Source organism: Poromitra crassiceps (genome assembly GCF_964638095.1).
Source record: "Poromitra crassiceps genome assembly, chromosome: 8".
NCBI lineage: Eukaryota > Metazoa > Chordata > Actinopteri > Beryciformes > Melamphaidae > Poromitra > Poromitra crassiceps.
In genome coordinates, this window is record NC_139629.1 from 31,239,286 (window position 1) to 31,255,245 (window position 15,960).

The following is a 15,960-nucleotide window of genomic DNA, read 5'->3' on the forward strand; positions in this document are numbered from 1 at the left end:
GTGTACCCACGCCTCGCCTGAGCTGCGCCGATTTTTACATGAGTTCTATTTTCAAGCCGACAAGGCGCGTGAAGGCAGACTTTTTCTGTCAAGCCAGGAAAGAAAAACGCGACAATATCCGTGGGAAATGGCAAAGTCAACTGAATTTCAAAATAAAATGGTGTTACAGCGTTGAGCAGAGAGAGAGAGAGAGAGAGAGAGAGATTGATGGGTGGCTATCACGTGGGGCTTTCTCCCCATCGGCAAACAAATCTTCAGGAGACAGAATAGCGACCGATGAAGCTGATAGCTGAAGCTATTCTGTAAATTTGGGGAGGAACAACAACAAGAAATGGGTCGAATCTCCGCCCACTTCCGACCGAAACCACGCCCCCCCCGGGGGGGGGGGGGGGGGGGGGTCAGAGTCACAGTATACCCTCTGAAAAAAGGTAGACTACACCACTGGGTGCATCTCATTGTAAAATTGGACTCTGCCCAAATTGGGCTTCAAACGGCCCAAATTGGGCTTCAAACGGCCCAAATCTGGCTTCAAACGACCCAAATTGGGCTTCAAACGGCCCAAATTGGGCTTCAAACAGCCCAAATTTTTCGCCGGCGGCACACGCCCATATCGGCCTGGCCTGCTTGGTATCTAATGCCCGGCCTGAATTATGATCCCAACCGCCCCTGTAGCCTACAGTCATAATAACTGTGGGATTTCTGCTCCAACTTACTTCCTTGACAGCTAGATCCACATTTTTTTTCTCGCTAATTCTCAATGGCTTCCTTGTTTTGCTCAGGAGTACAAAAAAACTTTAACTGGCGACTTTTTTTACATTTGTTGTCTGCACAGCCCACCACACAACAGCTTTTAGATATGTTTAATTCAAGGAAAATTACGCTGGTGTATGGGAGTGAACGTAGTGATTTCCCCCGTGATGGGTGTGGCCTATTTCATGCAGTGTCTCTATTGCAGTAAACAAAAAATTGGCTACCTAACGAACCACAACAGGAGCTGATGAGAAAACAAGGAAGCGTCATACTAAAATAATGAACACATATACCAGGGGTCCCCAATTCACCAAGGGCCACATTTTGCTGAGGGCCGAGGGCTGGGGGCAAATTTGGGGCATTTGAAGCCAGATTTGAAGGAATAACTCATTTTAAAGTTGTGATGTCATTCAGTCTTAATCACCAATATTTGATCATTTTCTCACTCACTCCTATGTCACCACCACCTGCTCTCCCTGCAGGGCTTGAAATTCACTTTTTTGACCCCCTGCCAATATGGCTGCTAGATTTTAAAGTTACCAGCCAATTAGAATTTCCACTAGCCGAAATGTTTTTCTTGAAATAAACCAGAATATGAGTGGGTTAATTTAAGCATAAGTATCAGTAAGTGGCCCGGGATTCTCAAAGCCTGTGTTGAGGGTCACACAAGAACAAAAATGCACTCTTGAAGCTAAATAAATCCAAAACCAACGAGTTCATTATTTAAATTTGTACTTCAAACTTGTGTGGGTCAGGCCAAAAGGCAGCAGGAGAGAAGCGCGTGTCTATTCATTGCACGTTGTGTTTAGTTGCACTGTAAAAAGACAGAGGAGAGGAGGCGAGCTCATTGCGCTTTGCGTTTAGTTACACTGTAAAAAGACAGAGGAGAGGAGGCGAGCTCATTGCGCTTTGCATTTAGTTACACTGTAAAAAGACAGAGGAGAGGAGGCGAGCTCATTGCGCTTTGCGTTTAGTTACACTGTAAAAAGACAGAGGAGAGGAGGCGAGCTCATTGCGCTTTGCGTTTAGTTGCACTGTAAAAAGACAGAGGAGAGGAGGCGAGCTCATTGTGCTTTGCATTTAGTTACACTGTAAAAAGACAGAGGAGAGGAGGCGAGCTCATTGCGCTTTGCGTTTAGTTACACTGTAAAAAGACAGAGGAGAGGAGGCGAGCTCATTGCGCTTTGCGTTTAGTTACACTGTAAAAAGACAGAGGAGAGGAGGCGAGCTCATTGTGCTTTACGTTTAGTTACACTGTAAAAAGACAGAGGAGAGGAGGCGAGCTCATTGCGCTTTGCATTTAGTTACACTGTAAAAAGACAGAGGAGAGGAGGCGAGCTCATTGCGCTTTGCGTTTAGTTACACTGTAAAAAGACAGAGGAGAGGAGGTGAGCTCATTGCGCTTTGCGTTTAGTTACACTGTAAAAAGACAGAGAGGAGGCGAGCTCATTGCGCTTTGCGTTTAGTTACACTGTAAAAAGACAGAGGAGAGGAGGTGAGCTCATTGCGCTTTGCGTTTAGTTACACTGTAAAAAGACAGAGGAGAGGAGGCGAGCTCATTGCGCTTTGCATTTAGTTACACTGTAAAAAGACAGAGGAGAGGAGGCGAGCTCATTGCGCTTTGCGTTTAGTTGCACTGTAAAAAGACAGAGGAGAGGAGGCGAGCTCATTGTGCTTTACGTTTAGTTACACTGTAAAAAGACAGAAAGGAGGCGAGCTCATTGCGCTTTGCGTTTAGTTGCACTGTAAAAAGACAGAGGAGAGGAGGCGAGCTCATTGCGCTTTGCGTTTAGTTACACTGTAAAAAGACAGAGGAGAGGAGGCGAGCTCATTGCGCTTTGCGTTTAGTTGCACTGTAAAAAGACAGAGGAGAGGAGGCGAGCTCATTGTGCTTTACGTTTAGTTACACTGTAAAAAGAAAGAGAGGTGGCGAGCTCATTGCGCTTTGCGTTTAGTTACACTGTAAAAAGACAGAGGAGAGGAGGCGAGCTCATTGTGCTTTACGTTTAGTTACACTGTAAAAAGACAGAGAGGTGGCGAGCTCATTGCGCTTTGCGTTTAGTTGCACTGTAAAAAGACAGAGGAGAGGAGGCGAGCTCATTGTGCTTTACGTTTAGTTGCACTGTAAAAAGACAGAGGAGAGGAGGCGAGCTCATTGCGCTTTGCGTTTAGTTACACTGTAAAAAGACAGAGAGGAGGCGAGCTCATTGTGCTTTACGTTTAGTTACACTGTAAAAAGACAGAGAGGAGGCGAGCTCATTGTGCTTTGTGTTTAGTTACACTGTAAAAAGACAGAGAGGAGGCGAGCTGACAGATGAGATGTGCTGCTCACTGCTCTGCACCAGTGTTTGTTTAGAGGGGGAGGGGCTCATAGCCAGGTCAATACAGAGAGCAGCACATATCTTGCATGTTGCATTCAGGTGCACTGTCATTTTTTTCCCTTTGCAATTCCAGCGCGGGCTACACAGGGGCCGCTATTTGGGGAACCCTGAGATATACTCATCAAACAGATGGGAATTCAAAATAACCGCTAATATAAGCGTCCAATATATGCTTCTATTAAAGGCCTTATACCCCCTGTAGTTGAGGTACAGTAAATAAAGGCCTGGGCCAATATTAGAGGGAATATGGTAAATATTTTACAAAGTGCCGACAGAAGAGTATGAGTAACAGAAGAGTATAAGTAACAAATGTTACAGAGGTCCCATGTCCCCAGTCGAGTTTCCTTGAAGTCCACTGATGTACATGTGATGCAGAAGGCTCTAACGCCACCTTCTGCCTTGTTTTGTGTGGTCGCAGGGCGGGAAGATTCCTATTCGCTGGACAGCTCCAGAGGCTATAGCGTACAGGAAATTCACCTCGGCCAGCGACGTGTGGAGCTACGGCATCGTCATGTGGGAAGTGATGTCATACGGAGAGAGGCCCTACTGGGAAATGTCCAATCAGGACGTAAGTTTGGCGTGACTTTGTTATCATTGTGTGTACATATGTTTTATGTCACGCTTAATTTGTTTTGTTTTGACATATCCGTCCCCCAAGGTGGAAATGGTTTGGTTTGGCTCTGGTTGGGGTGCGAGGTCAGCCGTGGGGAGCAGCAGCCCTCAAGAAATGAGGGGTTAAATATGTTGCTGGAGGATAGTTCAGCACACACGGGGATTGAGCCTGAGGATAACCTCACACTAACTGTTACACCATCCTGCCCAGAGGCTCTTTTCTCCTTCCCATGTAGGTTAACTACCTTCAAATTTGACGAGACTTGAACGCGGACTGACTGCATTATCATCAGTGAATCAAATGACATCACATCTTGCTTGCTTGTGTCGAAAGATAAAAGATGCGCCACAAGCCCAACTTGTCTGTAGTCACTTGAATCTAAACTTCCTACAACAGGTCTGGCACAAAGAATTCTGGGTAATGTAGTCTCACCACCTCTAGCTCAATGTACCAGTACATACTTCACCTTTCTTATTATACCAATTAAATTAACATACATATATACAACAAAAATGTAATCTTTACCTTTAAGTCACAACACTCCTTTTATTGATGCACTATTCCTCTTTTTTGGGGCCGGTGTGCAGAATGCACAGCAGGGCCCTTACATTCCACTCTGTCGCCCAGACCATTTTAGCACGGATGCAGGCGTTGTAATGTCTTTCCGCTTTCCAGTCCGGTAGGTGGCGGTAATGCACCTCTGGCTAATATTGTGGCTAGCTCAGAGAGTTCCACAAGAGCCGGTCGTCGGACATTTCACCGTCTGGTGCCTCTCTCGGTCCGACTAGGAATTTATTGATTCGATTTTTGAGGAGTTGACATGTATCGTCTTTTTTGTCCTAATGTAAAGCAGCTGTGAATGTGAATAATCGTTTGCTCCTCGGACTAGGGCTGTCCCGGCGAGTCGACGTAATCGATGACGTCGACGCACGCTACGTGCCTCGACGCGCCCCAATCGTCACAAAACAAAAATAGTGTAGCTCATGTTAGCGGCTAACTGTTACTTGTCGTTACTTTACATGGCAGTAGGCCTATAATGCCACTGAATGACCAAATTGATTTAACTTTTAACCATTTCGATTTCCACTTTCCATACGGACCGCCAGCATTGGTTAGTTGTTAACGTCGTGACAATTTATAACATTTATAACGTACTCCGACTGGTTTGCGGTGTTGCGCAATAGCTCCAACCCCTGGCTGTATAAACCGGAAGCTGGAGCACGTTATAAACATTATAAATATAGTCACGTTATAAACTAACCAATGCTGGCGGTCCGTATGGAAAGTGGAAATCGAGATGGTTAAAAGTGAAATCAATTTGGTCATTCGGTGGCGTTTTAGTGCCATGTAAAGTAACGACAAGTAACAGTTAGCCGCTAACCTAGCCACATTACCCATCAGCGGAGCGTCATTTGACGTCAGCACACTCTTCCAAACAGGTCGCATGCCTCATTCCAGTCGATTCCACGATTTCAGACGGACAAGCCCGTCTTTATTGTCACACGATTACACATCAACACATGCACGGACGGCCACAAACACACACATGCTTCCAGTGGGCATTCCCATCCTTTCACATGGACCCATGTTGGGTGTGGATGCTACTAACAGTCTTGTGTCTGGATGATGTGTGTACAGTCCATGTGTGTGACCATCTTACATGGAGCATTTTGTCTTTCTCCAAAATTAAGAGCACTGTTACTGTAAATTGCACACCATTGTACTGTAAGATGATGATTTTATGTTGGACTGCTGCTAAACTCATTTGACATTGCACAAGGTTTTTGGTATTCCTCCTGAAAGTGACTTGAATTTAATTTATTCTACTATTTTATTTTGAATTGCACTATATTCATTTTATTTGAGGACAAGCTCTTGCTTTAATTTTATTTGATAGATTTTATGTTGGACTGTTAACTCATTCATGGCCAGTTTAGGACTGCCAATATTTAGCACAGGCCAAAGATTTTCATAATTGTTGGTCATCTTTCAAGACCCACAGTAAATTATCTATTAGCACCAAAGTGATTTGCAATACCTCAAAATGAAGATGTACGTCTCTGGGTTCACCAGGAAAAAAAAAGTGAGCTTTTAGCATGTTCTGTACTCTACTTATAGCCATTTATATACACCCTGTTTTCACCCAAAAGGTCTCTCTGAGAAAAGAAATTGCAGAAAATGGCATTTATGTACAGCACACAATCTCAGGCAGAACTCGCTCTCAATTCTTTTATTTTGAACTGTATTGACATCAGACATGTAAATATTATTCATTATGACACAAATGACAAAAAAAAATATATATATATATATATATATATTAGGGGTGTCACAATATATCGTCCCACGAAATTTCGCGATAGTAAAACGTCACGATATGTATCGTTGAGATGAAATCTCATATCGTGAAAAAAAAAAAAAAAAAAAAAAAAAAAAATTTTTTTTTTTCAAAAATAGACAAAGAAACGTCTTTGTTTGTTGAAGTTCAATGTGTGGAAAGTAGTTCAGTTGAACAAGTCTCTGAAGAGACACATGAGAAGTTATACAGGAGAGAAACCATTCAATTGAGTTTCTGGCAAAACTGTTTACTTGACAGGAAAAACTGAAGATGCATAAAAAATAGACTAAGAAAAGTCTTGTTGTTTGAGTTTGAAGAAAAACTGAAGATGCATAATGAGAATTTATACTGCTGAGAAACCTTTTAGTTCAAAGTAAATCTAAGTGACGGTGTAACTCATTCTATTTCAAGATAAGCCTTATCTCCAATCTCATGTTTTTTCTAGTTGTTATTGTAATAACAATTTCCCACAACAGCATGTTTTGTATTTGTGCATTTCAAATAAAATACTACTTTTCCAGTCATATATTGTCATTATTCAAGTTTAAAAAAATATTGTTAAAATCGTATCGTATCGTATCGTTATCGTGAACCCAGTATCGTGATACGTATCGTATCGTGAACTGAGTGTATCGTGACACCCCTAATATATATATATATATATATATATATATATGAAGTGCTTTTTTTACATTCAACAATACAGTTTGCTCAGTGTGAGTGAGTGTGCAGACAGACAGACAGACAGACAGACACACAGACAGACAGACAGACAGACACACACAGACACAGACACAGACACACACACACACACACACACACACACACACACAGAGAGAGAGAGAGAGTTCTGTCCAAAGCTGCTGCTAGATCGCACCTCCTTCCCCCGCACCTCCTTCCCCCTCCTTCCCCATCAGCGTTTTGCCTCCTCTGCCTCTGCTCGTTTTCCTGCTCTCGTTCGGGCTGGGACGAATGCTGCGACATGACACAGGAACGGGTCCGGCTTGGCTTTGGGACCAGGCGCTGCTGGAACCGGATCGATCATGTTCGTCACGGGTTTGACTAGGCAATCCAGGTTCGCCCTGCAGCAAGGCAGCAGTGCAGCGCGCCGAGGGGCGTTTCAATGGCGTTTTTTCCTCTCTACAAGGAAGCGCGTTTCTCTGTTTTTCCTCCTTTCCTCCTTCTTCCTCGTTTCAAACAACAGCTGCGGTATGTGTTTGATAACGTGCTGTCGGCTTGACTTTGAGGTTAGGGACCTGTGTCTGTGTGACAGGCTGGGGAAGTGTTTGAACTAAGCGCTGCACTAATAAAAACAAAAACACGTCAAACACGTCAATAGCTGTGTTTCCATTACAGTTTTTCGCAAAAGAATTGCGATATTTCTACAACTTCGACAATGTACAATTGCGACTTGTAGGCGTTTCCATTGAAGTTGCGTTTGAGTGATTCCCCGTTGCAGCAGCTGCCACAGTGATTACGCACGGGGATCTGCCCCATATCCCGTCCCCTGCATGCTCAAATCCAACCAATGGTCAATGGAAATCCCAACATGAAGTTACAATGCATATAAACGAGCCTGATTATCAATTCAAAAGAAAATGAGTCGCAAAATGTTGCTGGCTGCGTGAATGCAGTCAGCGCGACAGGCAGAGGAAAAAAGGTAGCCTAATAGCCTACAACTGGTCCGATTTAGAGATGGAGGGGGGAAAAGGCTGATTTGGTTCTATAATTGCACCTGAAACGTGTGCAATGTATTAGCCTACTCACAGTCACTGTATTCACTTCAGACAGCACCACCGCACCAGTGTGTGCTTTTCATCCTCTCATCTCGCCGCTGTGCCAAATGCGCGCACACAGGCAGCCTGCTGTCACCATGGACCGATTTCTGCCATTAAACATTATCTAATTTGCCCGGCTACGCTTTTGCACAACACTCGTCTTTCTGCTAGGTAGCGTTGCTTCAAAGTTTTCCACTTGCTGCGGAGGTTTTGACACGGCTATCGAACCTTACTTACCAAACTTATTTTCCGCTCCTTTTCCAAGGGATAATATGGGTCACATGACGTGCAAATGCGAAAAATGTGTTTCCATTACACTTTTGCGATAAACTGCTATATCGACACGTCTGAAAAACCACCTCATGAGAGCGAAAAAACTTTTTGCGATATTTGGGAGGTTTTTCGAAATTCACGTGTTTCCATTACCCAATTTCTATTGCGATATTTAGATTTTGCGCATTTCTGAGGGTAATGGAAACACAACTATTGGCGGGGAGGGCTATTTCTGATAACACGTCAAAGACGTCTTTGGCGGTGAATGAGTTAAAGAGAATGAGATGGTTAAATAATATAGACATCAGCAGGTGGTGGTGGAGGTGAGTCAGAAAATATTAGTGTTTTACCTATATGGCTACATCTGGGCAAGAGCAGTGCCACTCACTCAGCAAATTGATGGTTAAGACTGAAAAACAGTCTAATCTTAATGTAAATGGTCCTCTAATCTGGTTTCAAGGGGCCAAAATTTTAGAGTGAACACAAATGACTCAATACACCTTGGCAGAGTTCTACACTTTACTGAGCACACCGGCCCTATGCCAGGTTTCGACCTGGCCTTGTTCCTTCTTCTTTTTTTGGACACAAGTTTAATTTCTGAATATATAGCTATTGGTAACTTTGATAAGATGTTAAGAAAATACCTTTATCATCATTACTACTATTGTGAAAATACTGTATAAATAATACTGTATAAACATTGTAGACATATAGATGATCAACCTGAAATCAGAGATCCCTTTGTCTGCCTCCACAAATTGTCATTCATTGTGGGATTGCAGGTGAAATATTTAGAAGATTTGAGTCCCTTGGTGGGGGGGGGGAGTTGGCACCAATGGCTCATTTCCACCACATTTAACAGCACAGTACAGCTCTACTCGACCTGGTCTTACTCGTCTCTACTTGATATAGACTCTGTCTCCATAGCAAGTTTACTCGTCTCCGCCCACACCTGGTCGTCATAGCGACCGCATATCTGTTATGTAATACTGGTGCCTGTAAATGACCTACAGTGTACATTGGCAAATGTGAGAATCGGCCAGGAGAATGGATATCACTTTGTTGTTACTCAAACTCACATGCATGCACTGCGCGGGGGACGGGAGTTGCGCTACGGGCAGAAGGGAAGCCTCTTCCCCGGCGGCAACTCACCAGGCAAGACCGCGGCTTCGCTAAACCCCCGCCTCCGGCCTAGCGGAGCCGACGTTACACGTAACTACAAAGGGCTTCCCGAGGAGCGGACTTTTTCTCTCTCAAAACAATTGAAAACCACCGTCATGTTAAAGCTGAGTAAGGAGATCGATTTTATTTCACCAGAGCCGAAGGCAGCATCACAAAGACTGATGGAAATAACAGAAGAGAGGGTAAGCCCCACTAAACTGGTATCCAGCATTGACAGTAGACAGTAAACACGATTCTGCCTGACCAATCAGTCGTCTGCAGTGTTTCACGTCACGGTATGGTACCGGGTCCACTGCGCTGGAACCTCAACAAAGCAGGGACCAAAACTAGCACGACTCAACCCGGGCTGTCCACGTTTTTGATGGGTGGACTGAGACAAAAAAGCGAGACGAGCTGGGCGGGGCCGCGTTGATACCAGCGGTGGAAATGGGCCATAAGCCAAGTGTATCATCCTGGAGAACTGACTCCTGTGGATAAAGACATACTGAGGCAGAAAGGGGGTTTGAAATGAGGTGTGTGTGTATGTGTGTGTGTGTGTGTGTGTGCGTGTGTGATGTGTCTGTGTGTGTGTGTGTGTGTGTGTGTGTGATGTGTCTGTGTGTGTGTGTGTGTGTGTGTGTGTGTGTGTGTGTGTGTGTGTGTGTGTGTGTGTGTGTGTGTGTGTGATGTGTCTGTGTGTGTGTGTGTGTGCGTGTGTGTGTGTGTGCGTGTGTGATGTGTGTGTATGCGTGTGTCCAGAGTGTGGGGATGTATGAAATCATTGCTGGGGTCTATTAATAGAATCCTCTAAGTGTGGATAATGAATGGTTTTAATGGGGATCCAGAGAGAGGGGGAGGGGGGAGGGTTGTGGGGGGGGGGGGGGGGGGGAGAGAGGGGGAGGGGGAGGGTGAAGAAAGCAGGTGTAAGCAGAAGACATGAAGCAGGTGAGTGCACATGGAGCTGCAGGGCTAAGCAGAAAAACCTGCCAGAGAAACACACTTAGATTCCCCATCGATGCCATGCATTTTTTACATCGTCGGAACAAAATGCAAAGATATATTTCGCTTTGTTTTGTTGGCATGTCACAAACTTCCCCATGCTGATTTTTTTATATTCTCTCTGTCAACAAAAGACTTGTAATGCAAAAAGAGGGTTAGCAAGAGCGATGTGTGGGAGAGCTAAGCTTTAGCATGTACTGATGACCTGCATGTTTCAATTCAATTCAACGTGCTTTATTGACACTCACGGAATACCCCGTGCAGTGCTCTGTGCCCGCTGGATGCTGTGCAGCATCACCTATTCGGCCATTAATAGACCCTTAATGACCTAATTAAGAAATCCGGCTCTTTAGGTAACTGACTGTCAGCCGCAGGGTTGCTCTTTACACTTCCTGAAAGATTCAGCCCAATCGCACGCAGAATGGCCTAGCTGCTAGCCGAACACGATTTCTACTCACTCACACACAGACACTGCTTTCTTATTATAGGATGAAATACCAAAGTACTACCAAAATTCAAAGGACGGTATTCAATCCGGCCTCTAATTGTCCTTAACTTCTGGAGTATTTTGTCAAAAAATATGTTTCTACTTTAATTTTACTTTCACCTATTATGAAAACAAAGACTTTGGTCTGGTCTGGTCTACAGCTTGCTACCCTATGTTCCCGGGGGGCAGGGGCGGTTTTAGGATTAGAGCTTTGGATGGGCTCAGCCCCTAAAGAGAATATAGGGTGGACCGCAGACCCCAAGGGGGGTCTGGGGGCATGCCACCCCGGGAGAAAATTTTGTACATTTTAAAGTAAAAATGGATCAATCTGGTGCACTTTGAGATCAAAATGAAGAGACTAGATGAAGAACTACACACATCACATTAATATCCTCTTTACTGTGCTGTGACTTTACAATGATGAAACAATAATTGTCTACAGGTATATGGTAGAATTCTGCTTGCTTAAATAATACAGTGATCCATATACCAGAACTCAACTGAAGTAGGCCTAACATTTGCTTTGAAAATAACAGTAAAATGAATTCAAAAGGGAACTTCCTACTTATTGGCTGGAATAATATTCAGACAAGATAATAATAAATAAATAAAAATCAACTATAGTTTAAATTAATATGTGGTGGTATTTGTGGTGGTCAAAATCTATTTGGGGTGTACCGCCACAAATAGAGCAGTGTGTGGGAAAAACTGACTATTAAATTGTGTGACTAGAAAAACACCAACAAATCTGAGAAAATGTACTTTAATGTTGAGCAACAAAGCCATCACTTCATTTACAAAGGTGTCATTACAAATGGTATTGGCACCACATTAAAATATATAGTTTTAAAGTAAACATAAATAATAACTTTTATTTGTTTATTTATTTTTTATTTTAACATTGGCTCAACTAGCCCATCTTACCAACCACCAGGGGTCCTTGAGGGTTTCTAGGGGTCTCCAGCAAAATGTAGAATTATTCAAATTCACCATTATGTAATGTACAAGAACTTAACACTGTTAGATAATGCAGAAAAATACTATTTTGAGTCAGAGTCTCATGTTAACTGTGATACAATACAGACACTCATAGAATTCAAAATCAAATCTGACAATAAAGATATTCTGGGTCTTCACTACTTCTCACCTGTTTCTTGCTCTCTCTCTTTCTGTGCCATCTCCATCGTGCTCTCTCTCCTCCTCTCCCTCACTATCCTCCTCTCTCCCTCTTTGTGCTGTCAACCAAAAGACAAATATAACAACCAACCAACCAGAGTATTTATAGTCTAATAAGAGGTATAGATCCATCCATATCAATTTAATGTGTATGGAAAAACTGTACTGTATTTGTTTTTTGTCTTTTTTGTTTTTTACCCTCAATTTTCTAGGGTGGGCTGAGATGATTTCTGGGTCTAAAACCGGGGGGGCTTTTATTTTGACAGCGTAGTCCTTCCTCTGTACTGGAAGTAATTAATAATAATAATAATAATAATAGAGTACCACAGGGATGATGTATTTTTGTAGGTGTTATAGAATGGAATTTCAAGACATGACATCTCACACATATAGATTCACCCCAGTGGCATTGAGGACTTCTCTCTTTTGCTGAGACCTTGGGCAGTGCATCGTGTCCAATAACAACTGATAACTCTCTATTAGACTCCACGACGCACACACATTTATCCCCCCCTCCTCTCTGCCTTTTCCTCCTCTGTCCAGCCTTACAGTATACAGCATTATGTTAAACTGTCAATCGCGGCTGAATATTTGGACTCTGTACATTGATCAGAATGTGTACATTGAGATTCAGTCCTCTGACAATACATATTGACAGAGAATGTATGGGTTATTAAATATACTTCTATAAGACATCTTTCTGGCTCCTGGTTTCAATTCATTTGGTTTATATATTATATAACAGTAGGCTTAACCAGAAATCGCCGCCATTTTGGTTCGTCAGGGAAAAAGTGTATGGGGTTTTAGAATGGGGATTTCACATAAATGCATAAAATAAGGTCTGTGGTTAACACATTGACTGCCAGCCGTTTTTTTCTTGCTGTAGGTAGCTTCTGCCAAGCCGTTTTTTGAGGATTGTGGCTCATTTTACAAGAGCCGAGGATTCTTTTCTGCTTGGAGTTTGTGAACATACAATATCTCAAAAGTACTAATAGAATGTGTACTTTCTCTGTCTAAAAGAGTTAGTTTGTAGAGTTAGTAGTTATGTAAGCATTAGCAGTTGAATACAGCATGGTTTTAGCGTCACAAAAAATATTCAGAGATAAACGGCTTTTTGTGAAATTCGATAGAACAGTCACTTTAACCATTCATTTTTGGCTCTCTCTCTCTCTCTCTCCCTCCCCCTCTCGCTCTCTCTCTCTCTCTCTCTCTCTCTCTCCCTTCCTCTCGCTCTCCCTCCCTCTCTCTCTCTCTCTCTCTCTCTCCCTCCCTCTCGCTCTCCCTCCCTCTCTCTCTCTCTCCCTCCCTCTCGGGAGGGAGACGCACTAGGTTTAATCCTAGTGAGAGGGGGAGAGGGAGAGAGAGAGAGAGAGAGAGAGAGGGAGGGAGGGAGAGAGAGAGAGCGAGAGAGAGAGAGAGAGAGAGGGAGAGAGCGAGAGGGAGAGTTGCTTCAACTCCTCCCTCCGTGGGCGTTCTTCTTGGCTGCAGCGGCCGTCACAAGCTTGTCACCAGTCTCAGTGCTTTGCTGCTGTCCTGTGCCTGTCTGCACGGCCGCTGTTTGAGGAAGTCGGCATGGACTCGCTCGCTTCTTGGAGTTTTGGTTGAGAGAAGCTTTTGCGATTCTGGTCAAATTTATGCTGCGTGTTTCAAAGTGTGTTCCACCTGTAATATATTATGTAAATTTGCAATCCCGCATCGCCAGCAATCAGCGCGAAAACGAACGCGTTTTCCCCCATCCATTTTCATGAGAATGGCTGGGGTGAGAATGGCGTGACAAGTTAAAAAAATGCTTGCCTTCCTCTAGTCAGGAGAGCACTGTTGCCACTTAGTGGGTCGGTGGAATGGGTTGTAAACGTTCGGTGGCTCCAATAATTATATAAGAGATGTAAAAGGGTTAGATGCACATCCCACGGTCAAAAAAAAAAAAATCATTTTTTTGACGACTCAACTCGTCGTTGGCAGTGAACAGCTGGATTGTGTTTGACGACTCAACTCGTTCTTGGCAATTAACGTGTTAACAAAGGTTTATGAGAACGCAAATTTTGAAGCGTTTTCTAAAAAACCAGCACCATTCACGCTTCCTCTTGTGAACCCAGAAGTAGACTTCCCGACTCATTCCTGCGGTGCTCCATAGATGGAGATGGGATCCTTTTGGGGAAGATATGCGGTGCCCTGCAGTGGCACCTACTGTATAGGTCACTTCCTGCAGTGGCACCTACTGTATAGGTCACTTCCTGCAGTGGCACCTACTGTATAGGTCACTTCCTGCAGTGGCATCTACTGTATAGGTCACTTCCTGCAGTGGCATCTACTGTATAGGTCACTTCCTGCAGTGGCATCTACTGTATAGGTCACTTCCTGCAGTGGCACCTACTGTATAGGTCACTTCCTGCAGTGGCACCTACTGTATAGGTCACTTCCTGCAGTGGCATCTACTGTATAGGTCACTTCCTGCAGTGGCATCTACTATAGGTCACTTCCTTGGAAATACAGCAACTGTGTCACACGGTGAAGTGAGAGAATGTAGCGTTTAATTTCCCTTTCCCACACACACACACACACACACACACACACACACACACACACACACACACACTCTCTCTCTCTATCTCCCTCTGTCTCCCTCTCTGTCTATCTCTCTTGCCCTCCAGTGACCTCTTCATCCCTCGCCTCAGAGCCCTCCTTCCTCTGGTTATTAGGCTATCTGTCTAGAAATCTAGAGCGGAGAGGAGAGGAGAGGAGAGGGGATGGGGGAGAGGAGAGGAGAGGGGCAGGAGAGGAGAGGGGGTGGGGGAGAGGAGATGAGAGGAGAGGGGATGGGGGAGAGGAGAGGGGCAGGAGAGGAGAGGGGGGGGGAGAGGAGAAGACGTTTGATGTTTAATTGAAAGCGTTACGCGGGATTTTCTCTGATCTGCGGAGAAAAAAGTGATGTCTCTCCCCCACACTCTCTCTCTGTCTCCCCCTCTCTCTGTCTCTCTCTCTCTCTCTCTGTGTCTGTCTCTCCCTCTCTCTCTGTCTCTCTGTGTCTGTCTCTCCCTTTCTCTCTGTCTCTCTGTGTCTGTCTAGCTCTCTCTCTCTCTCTCTCTCTGTCTCTCTCTGTCTCTCTCTCTCTGATCTTTCCTCTCTGCCAGTCAACTCTGTAGTTCTTCTTTCACTCAACACACAGCGATGATTTGATGCTGTGCTCGCTTATAATTTGGTGTATGTGCGTGTGTGTGTGTGTGTGTGTGTGTGTGTGTGTGTGCGCGCGCATGCGCGCGCGCGCGCGTGTGTGTGTGTGTGTGTGTGTTCGTCTGTGTGTGTCTGTGTTGGCGTCCTATCACATCTGTCTTTTGTGTGAATTTGACACGAGCTGAGGCTGTCATGAACTCAACAAATCAATTCCCTGCAGTGTCTTAGCTGGCAGAAGTAGGCTGAAGAGCAGCAGGGCCTGATGGAGCAGCTGGGCCTGACGGAGCAGCTGGGCCTGACGGAGCGAGGCAGCGTTGATCTCATATTCACATCTTACTCAATCAAACCCCCAAAACACATCTCTGTGATTCTGTGTTGCATCTTGTTACCTGCAGAAATGATGAACAGCATATCCAATAAACATGACATCATGGCACCATGACATCATGGCATCATGACATCATGCTTAGTTGTAACAACATGACATCATGCTTAGTTGTAACCTTGCGAGGCAGCTGTTCGTCCAAGATCATAACGTCACGATCACATGACAAATCCATCTAGCCACGCCCCAATCTATTGGTTTGAATCCGAACCACCAGTGGTCCGCACCAGAGCAATTTAGAGAGGGAGTGGCGTCAGCGGAGGACCAAAATGCGTGATTCATTAGCCAATGAACAGCCAGGAAGGGGTCTCGTGCTACTTTTGAATGCTAAAATAAAGCTGATAATGTACAATTTGATTAAAAAATAAATAAACCTTCAGAGTACAACACAAACTGTCCATTTTGCTGCAATTCGACAGTGCTGATGTCGCGACTCTTCTATATACAC

The 15,960-nt window shown here is 44.3% G+C and overlaps 1 protein-coding gene across 1 annotated transcript in view; it reads left to right on the plus strand.

Moving 5' to 3' along the window:
* The window catches only part of epha5 (EPH receptor A5), a gene marked incomplete at both ends in the record, with an annotated part of 204,562 nt that overhangs the window by 172,983 nt on the left and 15,619 nt on the right, over positions 1-15,960 (plus strand). Inside the window, one exon of the mRNA XM_083641694.1 lies at positions 3,550-3,699. Coding sequence (XP_083497820.1) covers positions 3,550-3,699 — 150 coding nt within the window. The remainder of the gene's footprint in view (positions 1-3,549; positions 3,700-15,960) is intronic.